Here is a 13,472-nt window from a genome sequence, read left to right as displayed (position 1 = left end):
AGAGGGCGTTGCGTGTGGCGGATGCTCAGCACGTTGTCACCGATCGATTGACCCTTTGGTGGAAACTGTACACTCAAGACAGTGTTTGTAAGACTTGTAGCTCCTGCAGGCCGGGTACGGCAGGGGGCCAGGAGGGAGCACATTCGTTTTCTCTTTTGTTGCCTTGTGTGAAGGCAGAATTTTGCCGAGGACTGTTTAAAATGCTCAGTGGTTGTGACTGCCTTTTAAGAAACTGTGCCTCTGGAAGCTGCTACCAGAGCTGTCCTGGGACCAGCTCAGGGCAGCCGTCCAGGCAGGATAAGAAGGGAGCTGGACCGAAGGAGGACGGGGGCCAGGGAGGGCCGCGTGCGGCGGTTCCGCCGTTTCCGCCCTGCGGTCGGTCCAGCCCCTGAGCGTGGCTGCCTCATCCCCGCTGCTGGCAGCCCACGTTCCTCTCCTTAGAGTCCATCCGCCCTTCTTCGTGACTCTTTGGAGGCCTTTCCTGTTCTTTGTCTCCTTTTGTCCATCCAGCTTTCTTGTTCTCTTTTCCTTTTTGAAAGATTCTTTCCCCTAGAGTTTTTGCAAACTTCCATTTTAGGTGAAATCCCAGTGAGCTCAATTTATCAAGGAACTCCATCCCAACCTCACCTGCCTGCTAGAATCTGAGTGATCCTGAGGGCAGAGCACAGTCATAAACCGTGTGCACGTGTGTGCGCACGTGCGCGGGGGTGTGGGTGAGAGCTAGGTAAAGGCTATTGATAAACAACTTCAGCTAGAAAAATAAACAGTCTTCGGTGAATGCCTTATGGGGCCCTTTGTTGTTAACTCTGTAGAAGTACCGGCACGTGGACAACATCATGTTCGAGAACCACACGGTCGCCGACCGCTTCCTCGACTTCTGGCGGAGGACGGGGAGCCAGCATCTCGGGTACTTGTACGGGCGCTACACCGAGCACAAGGACATCCCTCTTGGCGTCAGGGCCGAGGTGGCGGCCATTTACGAGCCTCCTCAGGTGGGACCTGTGTTCTGGGGTCTCTGTGTTTCCTGGTCGCAAAGGCTGTATAGTGCTGGACAGGGCTCTTGTGATGGGTCCTTTCAAAGGAGACACGAGGTGGCAGTAGACACCCCACCAGAGGGAGCCCAGTCACCCGATTCTCAGCCACTCAGTGTGCTCCAGTCAGGGGCTCCTGGTGGCAGCGGGAGCGGTTCGCGTGCGGCTTGGCAGGGAGTCTCTTTCCTGACGCGTTTCGACAGCGCTGTTAAGAGTGTGATGGGACGAGAAGCCGGACGGAAGCCCCTGGCACCCAGGTGACGGACTAGCAGCCCCGCCGGGGCCCCCGCTTTGGCGGTCCGGGAGGTGAAATGATTGACCTCCGAAAACCTCCACCTCGGGAGAAGTCGAGGCTCACGCAGCCACGTGTCATGAGAGTGGCTCTGCCCTCTGCCCCGGTGGCGTCGAGGGCCCGCAGCCGGGCGTCAGCGGCAGCATGCAGTTCCGGTGTTGTTCTGCTAGAATTTGACTAAGTTATAGGAAGGACTGGTCAGGAAGCTCGGTTCGGGCTTCCACTCACTGTCCTGTTTCTGCCGCCGGCCAGGGCTTCTGCTCATCGGCTACTTAGCGCCCATGGGTGTCCCCAGCCTGCATCTCCCCACAGGCAGAAGGTTGTGGCCAGCCCTGCCTACTGCAGGGTGTCGGGGCTGCCTGCCAGCCAGCCAGCGGGGCGCCCACTCGAGGTGTCTTTTCGTTTGCCGAGGGCGTGTGTGTCTGTCCGTCTCACTCGTACCTGGCTGTGGAGTTAAGCACTGCCCTGCAGGAGCTGCGCGCGAATTCCCCAGGCCGTGCCCAGGGAACGGGGGCCACCTCGCAGCTCTCATCGCGCCTGTCCAAGGGGGCTTGGGAACAAACTTCTTCCTCCAGCCGAGGAACCTTAGAACCCACGTCACAGCCTTCCTCAGTCCTGACCAATGCCACATGTGACGCGGAAGTGCCAGCCTGCATCCCGCATCTCTGTGCTCTCTGAGTCTTTTTTACTAAATTAATTGATTTTTTATGGTGACATCGGTCAACGAAATCCAGTAAGTTTCAGCTGCACACTTCAGCGGTACGGCGTGTGTGCGTTTACCCTGTGCGTCCACCTCCCATAGTTAGGTTTTTTTCTGTCGCCACACATTCTCCCTGAGTCTTGATTCAAAGCGCGAGGCAGCCTGAGAAGGGAAAAGCCCGAGGGGCTTGCGTTGTGTTTTATCTGTTTGCCTTGGGCTTTCTCTGCTGCTGTCACTCCCTTTGGCAAGGGGGAGACTAGTGTTTTTTGGTGACAGCTGAGCCAAAAATGGAGCAGAGTAGCTGGGCTGCTTTTCCCAGCCCGCTCCCCTAAACCTGCCGCTCCCTTTAATTCCCCGACAGATTGGTACCCAGAACAGCTTGGAGCTCCTTGAAGACCCAAAAGCCGAGGTGGTGGATGAGATCGCTGCCAAACTTGGCCTGAGGAAGGTACCAGGGGCCCGGAGGCGGGTGGCTGGGCTCTGTGTCAGGGACACCCAGGTGGGCAGGGCGGCTCGGCCTTCTCTGGGACTGAACCGAGCTGCAGAAGGTCAGATGCAGGCCGGCATGTTTGGAAGTCTCGCTTGCATTTATTGGGTGCCAATAGCGTTTACGTTTGTCTGATTCAAAGTAAAATGAGAGCATTTCCCTGAGCATAAAGAAAAATGATTCCAGTGCAGGGGTCGTTACACTTCAGTCTGCCAGCCCTGCATCTTGGGGACTGCTCCCGGCGGGAAGGACGAAGCAGCAGGAACAAGACCCCGTCTTCCCGCCCGGGAAGGGGCCTCGGGGCCAGGCCGTGTCCTGCTGCCTGGCCGCAGCGCGTGGAGGGCGCGTGCTTTCTTTACGTGCCTTCAGGGTGCTCGTCTTCCGCCCGTGTGCCTGGAGCTTCGGGCTGCGTGCTGCGGGGTTCCCTGTTCAACTGTCATTGAATTTCCTGTTTACGGCTCAGGAGTCTGAGCACGTATCATTCCTGGCTTTACTAGCAGTTAGAAGACAGGAAAGAATTTTCTTTCTGAGTCTTCACACCCGTGAAGTTCCCAGGAACTTCGAAGGTGGCTTCTGCGGCTACCTGGTGAACTGTGAGCTTGAACACATCTTGGACATTCCTTGTTACAGCTGTGCAAGTTTTTATTCTCTACTTCCTAATCAGTTTAGACAGTGAAAAAGAAATTCTCTACAGATAAAGGGGGGGAAACTGGAAATGGACTTAGCAGCTTAGGAAGGTTCTAGAGCAGAGTCACTCTACCATTCTAAGAAAACACTTTTAAGAAAAAGGAGTACTGTATCTTTAGTAAGAAGTCAGCATCTTGATTTAGGGTCATATTTTTATTTAAATTCTGTAAGTGTTTCTTGTTCACGAGAGAAACCAGTAGTTTTCTGTCCTGGGTTTGCTATAAGCGTGTAGCTTGCTGTCACCATAGCATGACAGGCAGTCTAGACGAGGCCACCTAAATGGCCCCTCGGCCCCTTCCGCCTCGGGGGGCGCGGCCCGCTTAGGCTATCGCTTGCTTACATCTCTCCTTTATGTCTCATTTTCCTCATCGCCATTCTCCTCGTGGTTTCTGTTCATTTGGGCATTTTTAAGGTACACGAGACTCTCTGGATTTGCATGGTCACGTCTGCAGGAGATGGATTTGAAGGATTCTGTGTCAGGGTTGTGCTGGAAGCCGTCCCGGGCACCAGGTCACTTTTCCAAAGGACAGAAGTGGGTTGTGCGCCGGGATTCCAGACCGGCTCGTAAACCTCCCCACCAGGTCCTGGGTCAGGAAGGGTGACCAGCTCGTGGGCACCGGAGGGCAAGGATCACAGCACACAGATGGGACAGTCACTGCAGCGGGACACGCCAGGGAGGCAGCCCTGCCCTCAGCCCGGGGCCCAGCCTGAGGGTGCCCTGGCAGCAGGGTGTCACACTCTGTGCCCCAGGTGCTTCCTTCAGCCCTGCAGGGGGGCTCAAAGGAGCCACTGGGCCAGGTCCCTCTGGTGCATTCCCTCCTGCGCCGGCGCCGGCTCAGGGAGTCAGCCCCGCACTGGGACATTCCGCCTCGTCTGCTCGTTGTCTGTCTGCCTCTTTGTTGTGCAAGGTTCCTTTTCACTGGCATTCTGTCCGCTCTGCGGACACCTGGGGCCCCTTCCCCCAGTATGGTGCTGGGCAAGGCTTTCCCAGTGAATCTGCGAGCTCGGATCCTTCGCCTTCCTGCCAGCCCGGCAGCGCCGGGGCGGGGGGTGGGGTGGGTGGGCAGTGACTGGCTTCACCGGGGCAGAGTTGGGAGGCCTTGCTGTGGCCTGATAGCTGAGGTGAGGGGCCGACTCCCCAAGGAAGGAAGGACGGGCTCACGGAGCTCTCCCCATGGACAGCGTGACCTTGGGCTCTGGGCAGAAACCATAAAACACCCATCACCTGTTTAAGGGGGGGGGACTCAACACAGTTCTTTTGTTGTGCAGGTTGGCTGGATATTTACGGACCTTGTCTCAGAGGACACCCGAAAGGGTACAGTCCGATACAGCCGGAATAAGGTGAGTTGGACAGCAGCCTTCGCGGGGGTCTCTGTTCTGCCCATTCTGGCTTTTAGACCAAATTATCTTCCACACAGCGTTCTTAGTAAATTAAGGCTGGGCTGTTGATTCTGCCTCGTAGAGCAAAGCCCCCCGACCTTTACAAACCAGCGCTCTCTGGAGGCCAGCCCGTGGGGTGGGTCACCTGAGCCTCTGGCCTTGCCACGTACATGCGTGTACGTGAGGGCGCTAACAGCTGGGCTGCAGCTGTTTGTTTCTCTGCGGTTTCCGGGCACATTGTAGTTTAGTTCCTAATATCTAAAGAACCAGCAGAAGCATATTTCGATGTGCTGCTATAAGACGTGATATGCCGGTCCTATTTCTGTAGGACACCTATTTCTTGAGTGCAGAAGAATGTATCACTGCGGGAGACTTCCAGAATAAGCATCCCAACATATGTCGGCTCTCTCCAGACGGACACTTTGGATCCAAGTTCGTTACTGCTGTGGCTACAGGTATTAACAGAGACAGTTACAGTATAAATATTACTACTTGTTAATGAGTTTTGTTCCTCTCTTCATCCTGAACTTAATTACGATAGATTTTCTGAATGGGCCTGTGAGATAGAGATTCCTCTCTTTGGTTTGTGGTAAAAATCCTGAACGTATCAGCATCAGTCACAAAACTGCTAGAGCTGGGGCCTCAGTGTCGGTCTCCCTATCCCACTCTCTCGCCCCAAGTCCAGGTTAACTGGGTTCTAGATCAGAGTCGGGGCTGCCTTTGCCCCTTTCCAGTAACCACAGATGCCTGTGGCTATCTAGGACAAGAGGGATCTGCTGTTTCTGTTGCTTGTTATCGACATTATGAATGGGGTGTCATTTTAAGAAACCGTTTCCATAAAGCTTTTTTGGAAGTGACGTCGTATGTGTGTGATGTTATGTATATTACATTACATTTTATGGAAGCTATAAATATATAATAGTAAAAGATTGTGCTCTGTAAAGTGCCACCAAATCTTTTATAACGTGCTCGAGATTCAGCCCTAGAAAAAAGCTGGAACTAGGACCATACAGTTTAAAAGGAATAGGAATCTGGAACTGGGAGAGCCAACCCATAAACACAGTCTGTTTGGTGAGGTTTTTAGAGTAAACACTAACCTCGATCCTGTGAAGACCTGGATCGTTAAGTTCCAGAGATGACCGTTAAGTTCGTGCTTGGTAACCATCCTTCCCTGAGTCCTGTCTAAAGAAGCACCCCTTAATTTAACAAACACTAGCTTATAAACAGCCCAAACATGTAAGTAACTAGATCCCCTATTAATCCCAGTCGGCCTGCTCCCACTGCCGTGGGGACCGTGAGAATGTCTTCACGCCACCTGAGTTGTTAGGACTCACTGCTTTAAGACCCATTCAAATTGACAGGCGCCTTGTTTTTGAAATAAATGCGCTTTGAGGAGTGGGCAGCAATAGCACCATCTTTCTCGCTTGTTAGTGTGTGGATTCGATTTACTCAACCTAAATTGTTATGGATCGAGCACTCAAGGGAGTGGGTGGGGTATCGACTAGGCGTAAAGGAGACAGGAGTTTTGCAGCATGGAGCCCTTTCTCCAGGGCAGACCGGGCGGGGTCTGTCCTGATGGGAGTGTTCAGGCCAGCAGGACAGTGGCTGGGACTGGACGCCAAGGACAGGAGCAGAAAATAGATGCATTTTACGTAAGTTACATTGGTTCTCATCTCAGATCATCATAAACAGGAGTTTTTTGTCTCCGCGAGTGCGCAAGGGACATTCAGGGTCATTTGGGATGTGGAACAGTTCTTCGTTGTGTGGGACTCTCCTGAACTCAGTGGGACGTCTGCCATCTTTGACTCCGGCCCACTAAACCTTCCCGTCACTGTTGAGCGACCAAAAATCAGCTTCACAGATTTCCAGAACTGCCCTCGTGGGAACTGCTGTTTTAGGTTCCGCGGCTCTCGTGGTAACCTGACCCTTTTAATTACTGTTTCTGTGGGGAATTACTTGCTGGACCAAAGGAACAGGCACGTTTTGGGGATTATAAACAGTTTCTGACTTGGGGGCCACCTGGGCCTTCGGTTAGAGTCACACGTCTTGTGGGAGTTTGAAACATATAGACTGTCTGATTGTCCCTGGACTTTTGCCTCTGAAAGTGGCACTTGACTGAAAGGGTTTAGAACTAGGGGACAGTAAATGGCGTATAAGGTCCGCTGTTAGGGTCCTTCGTGTCTGTGCTGAGTCGTCCACCTCCACAACGCTGCAGTGTTCTGACTCGTTTCCCTGGGCCAGCGATCGGAAGGGTGGTCGTCCCAAAGTCACAGGTCTTGTTTCCCCAAAGGAAGTGCGCGCTCCTCGTCGGTGGTTCCCAGCCAGGGGCCTGCTGGCACCCACCGCAGGGAGCCGTTTGCAGTGCACCATGCCGGGCCCAGCCCCTAGGCCCTGGTGGGCCTGGAAGGAGGCGCCGGCATGTGTGAGCGTGTGTGTCCGTGCGGCCGTCTCCCAGGGGACTGACCGACCGTCGCATCACGGGGTTTGTGGTGCTTCTGCAGGCGCGGGGCTCTCGGCCGTCGCCACAGCTGATGCCGAAGCCGCACGCCCAGGCTGGGGTGTAGAGGCCCCGTGTGTGCGGGCCCCTCCCCGCCAGGAACTCCTCCGGCCAGAGGCCTTGAGAGGAGAGACGGTGGCGTGACGCGCGGGTCTGCTCACGCGAGCCCGAAGGCTCCCGTGGAAGGAGAGTGTCCCGGGGCTCGAGCTTAAACTCCCGCCGTGACGCCAGTGTCCCCGTGTCTTCGTCATGTGGCACATTCGTTTCCCTGGCCTGCGGGAGTCCCTTTCCGAGGCTGTGCCTCCAGGTCAGTAGCAGCCGAGTCCTTCCCGTCATGGCCCCTTTCCGTCCTTCGTCTGGACTTGCCGACAGGCTGACTGGGGACAGGGGCGGTCGCTAAGCCGTCCAGCCTCCCAGGCACCGTGGCCAGCGCTCGATCTCCGCGAGGCTGCGTACAGCCCCCTGCGTACAGCCCCCTCGCCTCTCAGCGAGTCTGCCTCGGGGCCTGTCCCGTGGAGGGGCTGGCTCTTCCTCACAGCCTTCAGTTCCGCGTCCCATTTTCCTCTGCTTCTCTGAGGTCAGAGTTTTCTCTAACAACCTGTCACACTTTAATGGTTAATCTAAAAACAAGTGCAGGTTTCAGCACCCGGATTAAACAGCCAACGCACAGACCAAGGGTGGCCGCGCCCGCTCCGTCCCACCCCCTACCCTGCGGTGTCCACGCGGCCACGGGCAGGGCCCTGGCCATCGGTGCTCATCGCCCAAGCCTGGCCACCTCTCCTAGGCCAGAGTGTGGGCCACAGAGGTGCGGGACTTGGTCTTTGGAGCCAAAGTTGACTCGGCATTTGGAAGCCGGCTGCCGTCGGCCTGGTGTGCGAAGTCAAACAGACAGCAGGCCCCTGGCCCCAAAGTCCCCTCAGGCAGCCTCCGCCCTGTCTTTCACTTTTTCTCATGGCTTGGCCATCAGGTCTAGTTTTTGGTAAATGTTTGAAAGGCAGACGGACAAAAATTTTGTTCCCTGATCAGTGAATTATTCTCTTTTCATCAAGGAAACTAGAGTCATTGAAGGTTTCTAAAATTGTCCAAAGCCATAAAAATGCAGATGTTAGAGCTGACCGAGTGTAAGCTGGACTCTGGACGCGCGTGTCAGCGGTGGTGGACGGCGGCCGGTCACAGAGGCCCAGGGCTGGCCTCCACCGCAGCGTCTCGTCCCAGCCCGCTCCCGCTTGGTGTATCTTGACCGGGCCGGTCCCTCAGCGGCTCTGCACTCAGCCTGCGCCGTCATGCGAAGCCGTCATTGGGTGGAGTGGGGCTGGGAGAGCTGTGAGTGGACGGGGGGCGGGGGCCGCTGTGCGTGCGGTACGAGCGCTGCGTCCTCGCCGAGGACAGCTCCTGTCTCGCTCTTCTCCCTCCTGCCCCTGCCTCTCCCGGCTGCCAGGTGGGTCCACTGCCGTCTCCTTTGGGCACTCAAACAAGGTCACCGGTGCACAGGGCTCTGGGTCATTGGGACCAAGGACCCCAGTCCTGGGTGGTGCTGAGCAGAGTTCGGGCGGATGTCAGGGAGCATTGTCAACCTGTCTCGGTTGACGATTCTGCGAGAACACGCCCCTGCAGTGGCGCCCTGCACCCGCATCCTGGCTCGAGCCCCTCGGAACCGCCATTGGACGTTTCTGAGTTGTCACGGTGGGCTCCTCGGAGCTTGTGTGCTCTCTTGGTCTGAGGGGAAGAGAACAGATGTAGACTCGTCCTGAGTGTCCTCTGGGGGATTCTCACTGAAGGTGTCTCTCTTGCAGGTGGCCCCGACAACCAGGTCCACTTCGAAGGGTACCAGGTGTCCAATCAGTGCATGGCGCTGGTCCGTGACGAGTGCCTGCTGCCCTGCAAGGACGCCCCTGAGCTCGGCTACGTCAAGGAGTCCAGCAGTGAGCAGTACGTGCCCGATGTGTTTTATAAGGTAAAATACAGCGGTGCGGAGGCGTCAGCTACGTGGAGACGGTGTGGACCCTGGCCCACCTGGGCCCGGACTGGTTCCGGAGCCTTCTGGCCACATTGGCCGTTGTCGGTCAGCCACGGCTGAGGTTCCCGCTTGCGGGTGAAGGCGCTCCCTAGCATTTCCAGGGTGGACATTGGCTCGTCAGGCTTCTGTGGTATTAGTGCTGAGACCCAGAAGTGGAGATAGCAGGCCCCGGGGTTGGGGTCTGAAAGACCAGGCCAGACCCTCGTGACTCCCGGACGGTTCCAGGTTCTGAGAATGCGAAGAGGGCGGTGTCGGGGCCTCCCCAGGGGGATGGAGTGGTGCTCTGGTGGCCGACAGGCTCGCCTGAGGGGCACCGAAGTTTCAGCTGACACTTGCGACACTTGTCTGTTCTGAAGTCTGTTTATCGTGAAAGCCGTAAAATGTATCTTTATCGAAAAACACTGAATGGGTTGCATGTGTTATGCGGTCAGTGCTTTCCGCCAGGACCAGAGACGTGGTCTCACCCTCAGGTCAAGATTGTCCTCAGGTCCCAACCGAGGAACCTGCCCGGTCCCCACTCCGGGTAGACTCGGGGTTCCATGTGGCGCCAAGTGCTGCCCGGAGCACGCTGGGAGCTTCCCGATGCGCAGGGCTGCTTCCGTGGGAGGCGCAGTTTGTCTTCATTCTTGAAAAGTCTTCTCGCTGTAGAGGATTCTGGGTTGACAGGTCTGCTCCACTGTTGCCTGGCTCTGTTTCCCGTGGGAAGTCGGCTGTCACCCTCGGGTGCTTTTCTGTCCATGACGTGTCCTCTCCCACTGGCTGAGCTGTCCCTTCTGTGTCGCTGGTTTTTAGCCATTCAGTCGTGATGTGGCTGGTCGTGTTCCTCACGCGCCCCCTGTTTGCGGCTTGTTGAGCTTCTTGGGACCGTAGGTTGATGGTGTCAATTTTTGGCTGTTTTGCTCATTTGCTATTGTTGCCACACCAAGTGGCCTCAAACCCCAGGTCCTCTAAAACAACACCCGTGTCTTATCTCAGCCCCGTGCTCAGGAGCCTGGGCGAAGCTCGGCTGCGTTCTTGGCGCCAGGTCGTCCAGTCGGGGCTCTGATGTCATCCGGGGTGGAGGTGTTGGCACCACGGAGCCCCTTGGTGGCTGGCCCCGTGGCGGCGCACGGCGTGGCAGTTTGCTGCTGTTCCCTGAGCCCCTCATGGGCATCTGTCTCTGACTTCTGCTGCTGCTGCCAGCAGCGCTTTGAAAGGGCTTCCTGCCGTGTGATGCCTCTCCCCAGGCCACCCAAGGTCACCTCCCGATTTTCAGGTCAGCTAGTTAGTAACCTTAATTACACCCACTCAATCCCCTTTGCCACGGAAGGGGCCACGCTCACGGGCATGGGGTGTCATCACAGTCACAGCCCTGGGGAGTAGGCTGGGAAACATTTCTGGTTTGTTTCAGAACTCTGCAGGTGACAGCCATTAAAAAAAGTGTTCCCAGCAGGGGCCTTCTGCCTGGGGCACAGCCTGATTTCTCAGCCTCTGGTGCACTCAGAGTGGGGGAGCATCTCAGGCGGGGGCAGGCTCACTGTCCCCACATCACTGATCACTCTTGCTGGGGTTTTGTTGCTTGCCTGTTTGGTTTCTGGGCCCCTTCTCCCTAAGTACTGCGGGGGCAATGGGTACTCAGCCTCTCGTGCATCTCGAGTTGAGCGGTACCTTGCGGGGAGCCAGCTGCAGCCACCCCACCCAGCCGTGGTGTTTCTGCCTCTCAGAGGCTCCCCTGAACCAGCCTGGCGGACAGCGCCAGCAGACGCCCAGGGCAGGAGTTTGGTCCGTGTAGTCCTCATTAGTCTTTGCTGCTTCCACAGTTTTCTAATAAATTTTAAAATGAAGTCTTTGTAGTTTTTTTCCTTGTTTGTGGGAGCACTGACTCGCCATGACCTGTCGTATCCTCGGAGGAAGGGGAAGTCCAGATACCTTTTCATCATTTTTTCCCTTGTTTGAAATACTTTATTGTTCCCATTCATGTTTCTGTTCTGGAACTTTCCTTGTAGTCCTTTCTTGGCTAAGAAAGAGCTCGCTCTCATTCTAGTAAAATATCTCTGGTTGTCTAGAGGTCACATTAGGAACCCCCCCCCCCCACCGCCCCGCCTCCAGGAATTGTCATTACTGGTTTCGAACGTGCCGTGTACTTTCCGGGGACTTCGTAGGCATTTCTTATCTTCACAGCAGCCACGGGGTGAGGGTTCCTTGTGCTTGTTGTCATCCTTCCCATTTTTCAGTTGAGGAGATAGAGGCTCACGGAGGGTCGCTCAGCCAGTGAACGGGAGAGACACTGGGGCTGGTCTGGCGGCAGAGCCTGGGCGGCCAGCAGCTGCTGCGAGGAGCCCCACAGCCCTGTAAACACTTGCAATTGCCATAGTCAGTTTGAATGTTTTAGTTGCCTGACAATGGAAAATTCTAGGATAGGGTGGATTAAGAAAACTCTATTTAGTGAGTCTCATACCATGCCTGACACCAGCCCCAAGGCCTTCCCTCTTATTGTCTCGTTGACGAGTTTGGCACCCAGCCTCGACACCCTTTCCTGACGTTTTCACTCCCAAGGGAGCGTGTTCTATAATGGCTCACTGTGGCCTTGACATGGATGTGCCGCGTTAGGGCCCCCCTTGGTGCCAAGATGCCTTCGTTGACGTTTTTCTTGCACGAGCGAGTATCCCCGCGGAGTGAGGTTGTCAGTTATTGCAAGTGTATTTAGACACTGTGTTTATCAAGAAAATGATGGCAAATAATTCATGCCAATAGTGATGATTTTTGTCAAAAAATTGTATTCTGGGTGTATGACATTTAAATCAATTTAATTTCATGATGATTTTTCAGTATGGTGTTACGTTTTTCATTCTCCTGTACATTTTGTTGAAGTTTATTTTCATCAGAATGAGTTTCTTCCCAGACGTATCTCGTAAAGATTTCGTCGCGATCCATTTTTCAGCTGTTTCCTGTCGTGAGATGGCCCGCCCGTGGGCGTGCACGCGGCGCGCAGCAGGGCAGCGGGCACCCGCGCCCCGCAGAAGGCCCGCGGCGCTCACCCTGCCTCGCGCTGCCTGCCGTTTGGGCTGCGTGCACGCTTCTCGCAGCCCTTCTTTTAAAAAGCGGTGTTTGAGCAGGGCCACCTCTGTTTGAGCAGGGCCACCTCGCTTTTCCTCAGGAGCCCCACCTGTTCGTGAGCCTGGTTACTCCGTGTGCACTTGAGCACTGGCTCGCAGCTCGCGCCGAGGCGCACAGGCCTCCGGCGCCTTTTCTACGCAGGGTCCGGGCTCTGAGCACGGGAGCCACTGCCCTGCGCCGCGTTCCGCAGAGTCCCTCAGAAGCTTAGGGGTTTCTCTGTTGAGGGCTTGCCCGTGACGCGTTAGTTGCTTTTGGGTGTTTTATAGTTTCCACGTGTTTATCGGGCATCCTTTTACAGTTATGTTTTCAAACTGGAGCTGTTTGAAACTGGTACGTTTTCGGATTGAGCGATTTTATTGTTTGTGACCTGTTCTTCTCATTTACATACGAATGCGCATGCATGTGCTCTCGCGGTTTCTCCATGGACGGATCACCCGGGAATGAGAGCCCTGCTTTTCCTTTCCAGCTCGTTTCGGCTTGTCGTGCCGGCCAGGGCGGCCAGAGCGACGTTCGGCATCCAGCACTTTTGTTCTCTTTCTAATCGTAATGGAAGTGCTTTCGGGATTTCATCATCAACTATGAGTTTGCTGTGGGTTTTGGTTTCGTGCTGCCCTTGGTGGGGCTGGAGATCTGCTTTTTATCCCAGACCTGGGAGGTTCTTGCCCTTGGCTGTGGCCCCACTTGCCTCTTTGGGCGGCTCACCACGACTGTGCCAGGTTCTCTGTGGCCCTGGAGGGTTCGGGGTGCTGGTGTCTCCTGCATTTCAGTAAAATGCCAGTTTGAGCAGAGGCCTGCGAAAGCAAGCCTTGGAGTAACCCTTTCAGGCTTTTTGAGGGCTTTAAGGTCGGATTTTAACCTCACAGGCAGGACGTGCAGCAGCGTTTGTCGAAGGCGCTCGTCGTGGCAGCGTCAGTGCTAACGGACGTCGCAAGCAGGTTGCAAGTCCAGTGATGGGCATTAAGCCGTAATGCATCTCTGCGGCGAGAGGTTACGGTCACTAACGGCGTGCATTTAAAAATTACTTAAAGATATGGGGCACAACTTATGTAAAACTAAAAATGTACCTGTGTATATCTTTTGTGTCTTTAACGACACACGTGTAGCTCTTTCTACCTGTGTGTGCACACATTAACCCACACTCCCACGCAGGAGTGGCAGCTTGATGGCCCGCTGAGGGGGGCCCGTCTGTCCTGGGATGTGCACGCCGAGGAAGGACCTGTGCAGACGGACGCCGTGACGTCGACCCGTGCGCAGTGTCCAGTGCGAGTTGTTCAGGAAGCATGGA

At 55.5% G+C, this 13,472-nt stretch overlaps 1 protein-coding gene across 3 annotated transcripts in view; it reads left to right on the top strand.

Annotated features, from left to right (window-relative positions):
• Positions 1-13,472, top strand: part of NPLOC4 (NPL4 homolog, ubiquitin recognition factor) — a 43,443-nt gene that overhangs the window by 15,139 nt on the left and 14,832 nt on the right. For all 3 annotated transcript variants that reach the window (XM_016163681.2, XM_036222389.1, XM_036222388.1), the window contains exons 8-12: positions 813-992; positions 2,385-2,471; positions 4,467-4,538; positions 4,906-5,032; positions 8,868-9,028. In XM_016163681.2, coding sequence (XP_016019167.2) covers positions 813-992; positions 2,385-2,471; positions 4,467-4,538; positions 4,906-5,032; positions 8,868-9,028 — 627 coding nt within the window. The remainder of the gene's footprint in view (positions 1-812; positions 993-2,384; positions 2,472-4,466; positions 4,539-4,905; positions 5,033-8,867; positions 9,029-13,472) is intronic.

The sequence above is a fragment of the Rousettus aegyptiacus genome, unplaced genomic scaffold (genome assembly GCF_014176215.1).
Source record: "Rousettus aegyptiacus isolate mRouAeg1 unplaced genomic scaffold, mRouAeg1.p scaffold_m13_p_6, whole genome shotgun sequence".
In the NCBI taxonomy this organism is placed as follows: domain Eukaryota; kingdom Metazoa; phylum Chordata; class Mammalia; order Chiroptera; family Pteropodidae; genus Rousettus; species Rousettus aegyptiacus.
This window is presented reverse-complemented; position numbering and strand designations above follow the sequence as displayed.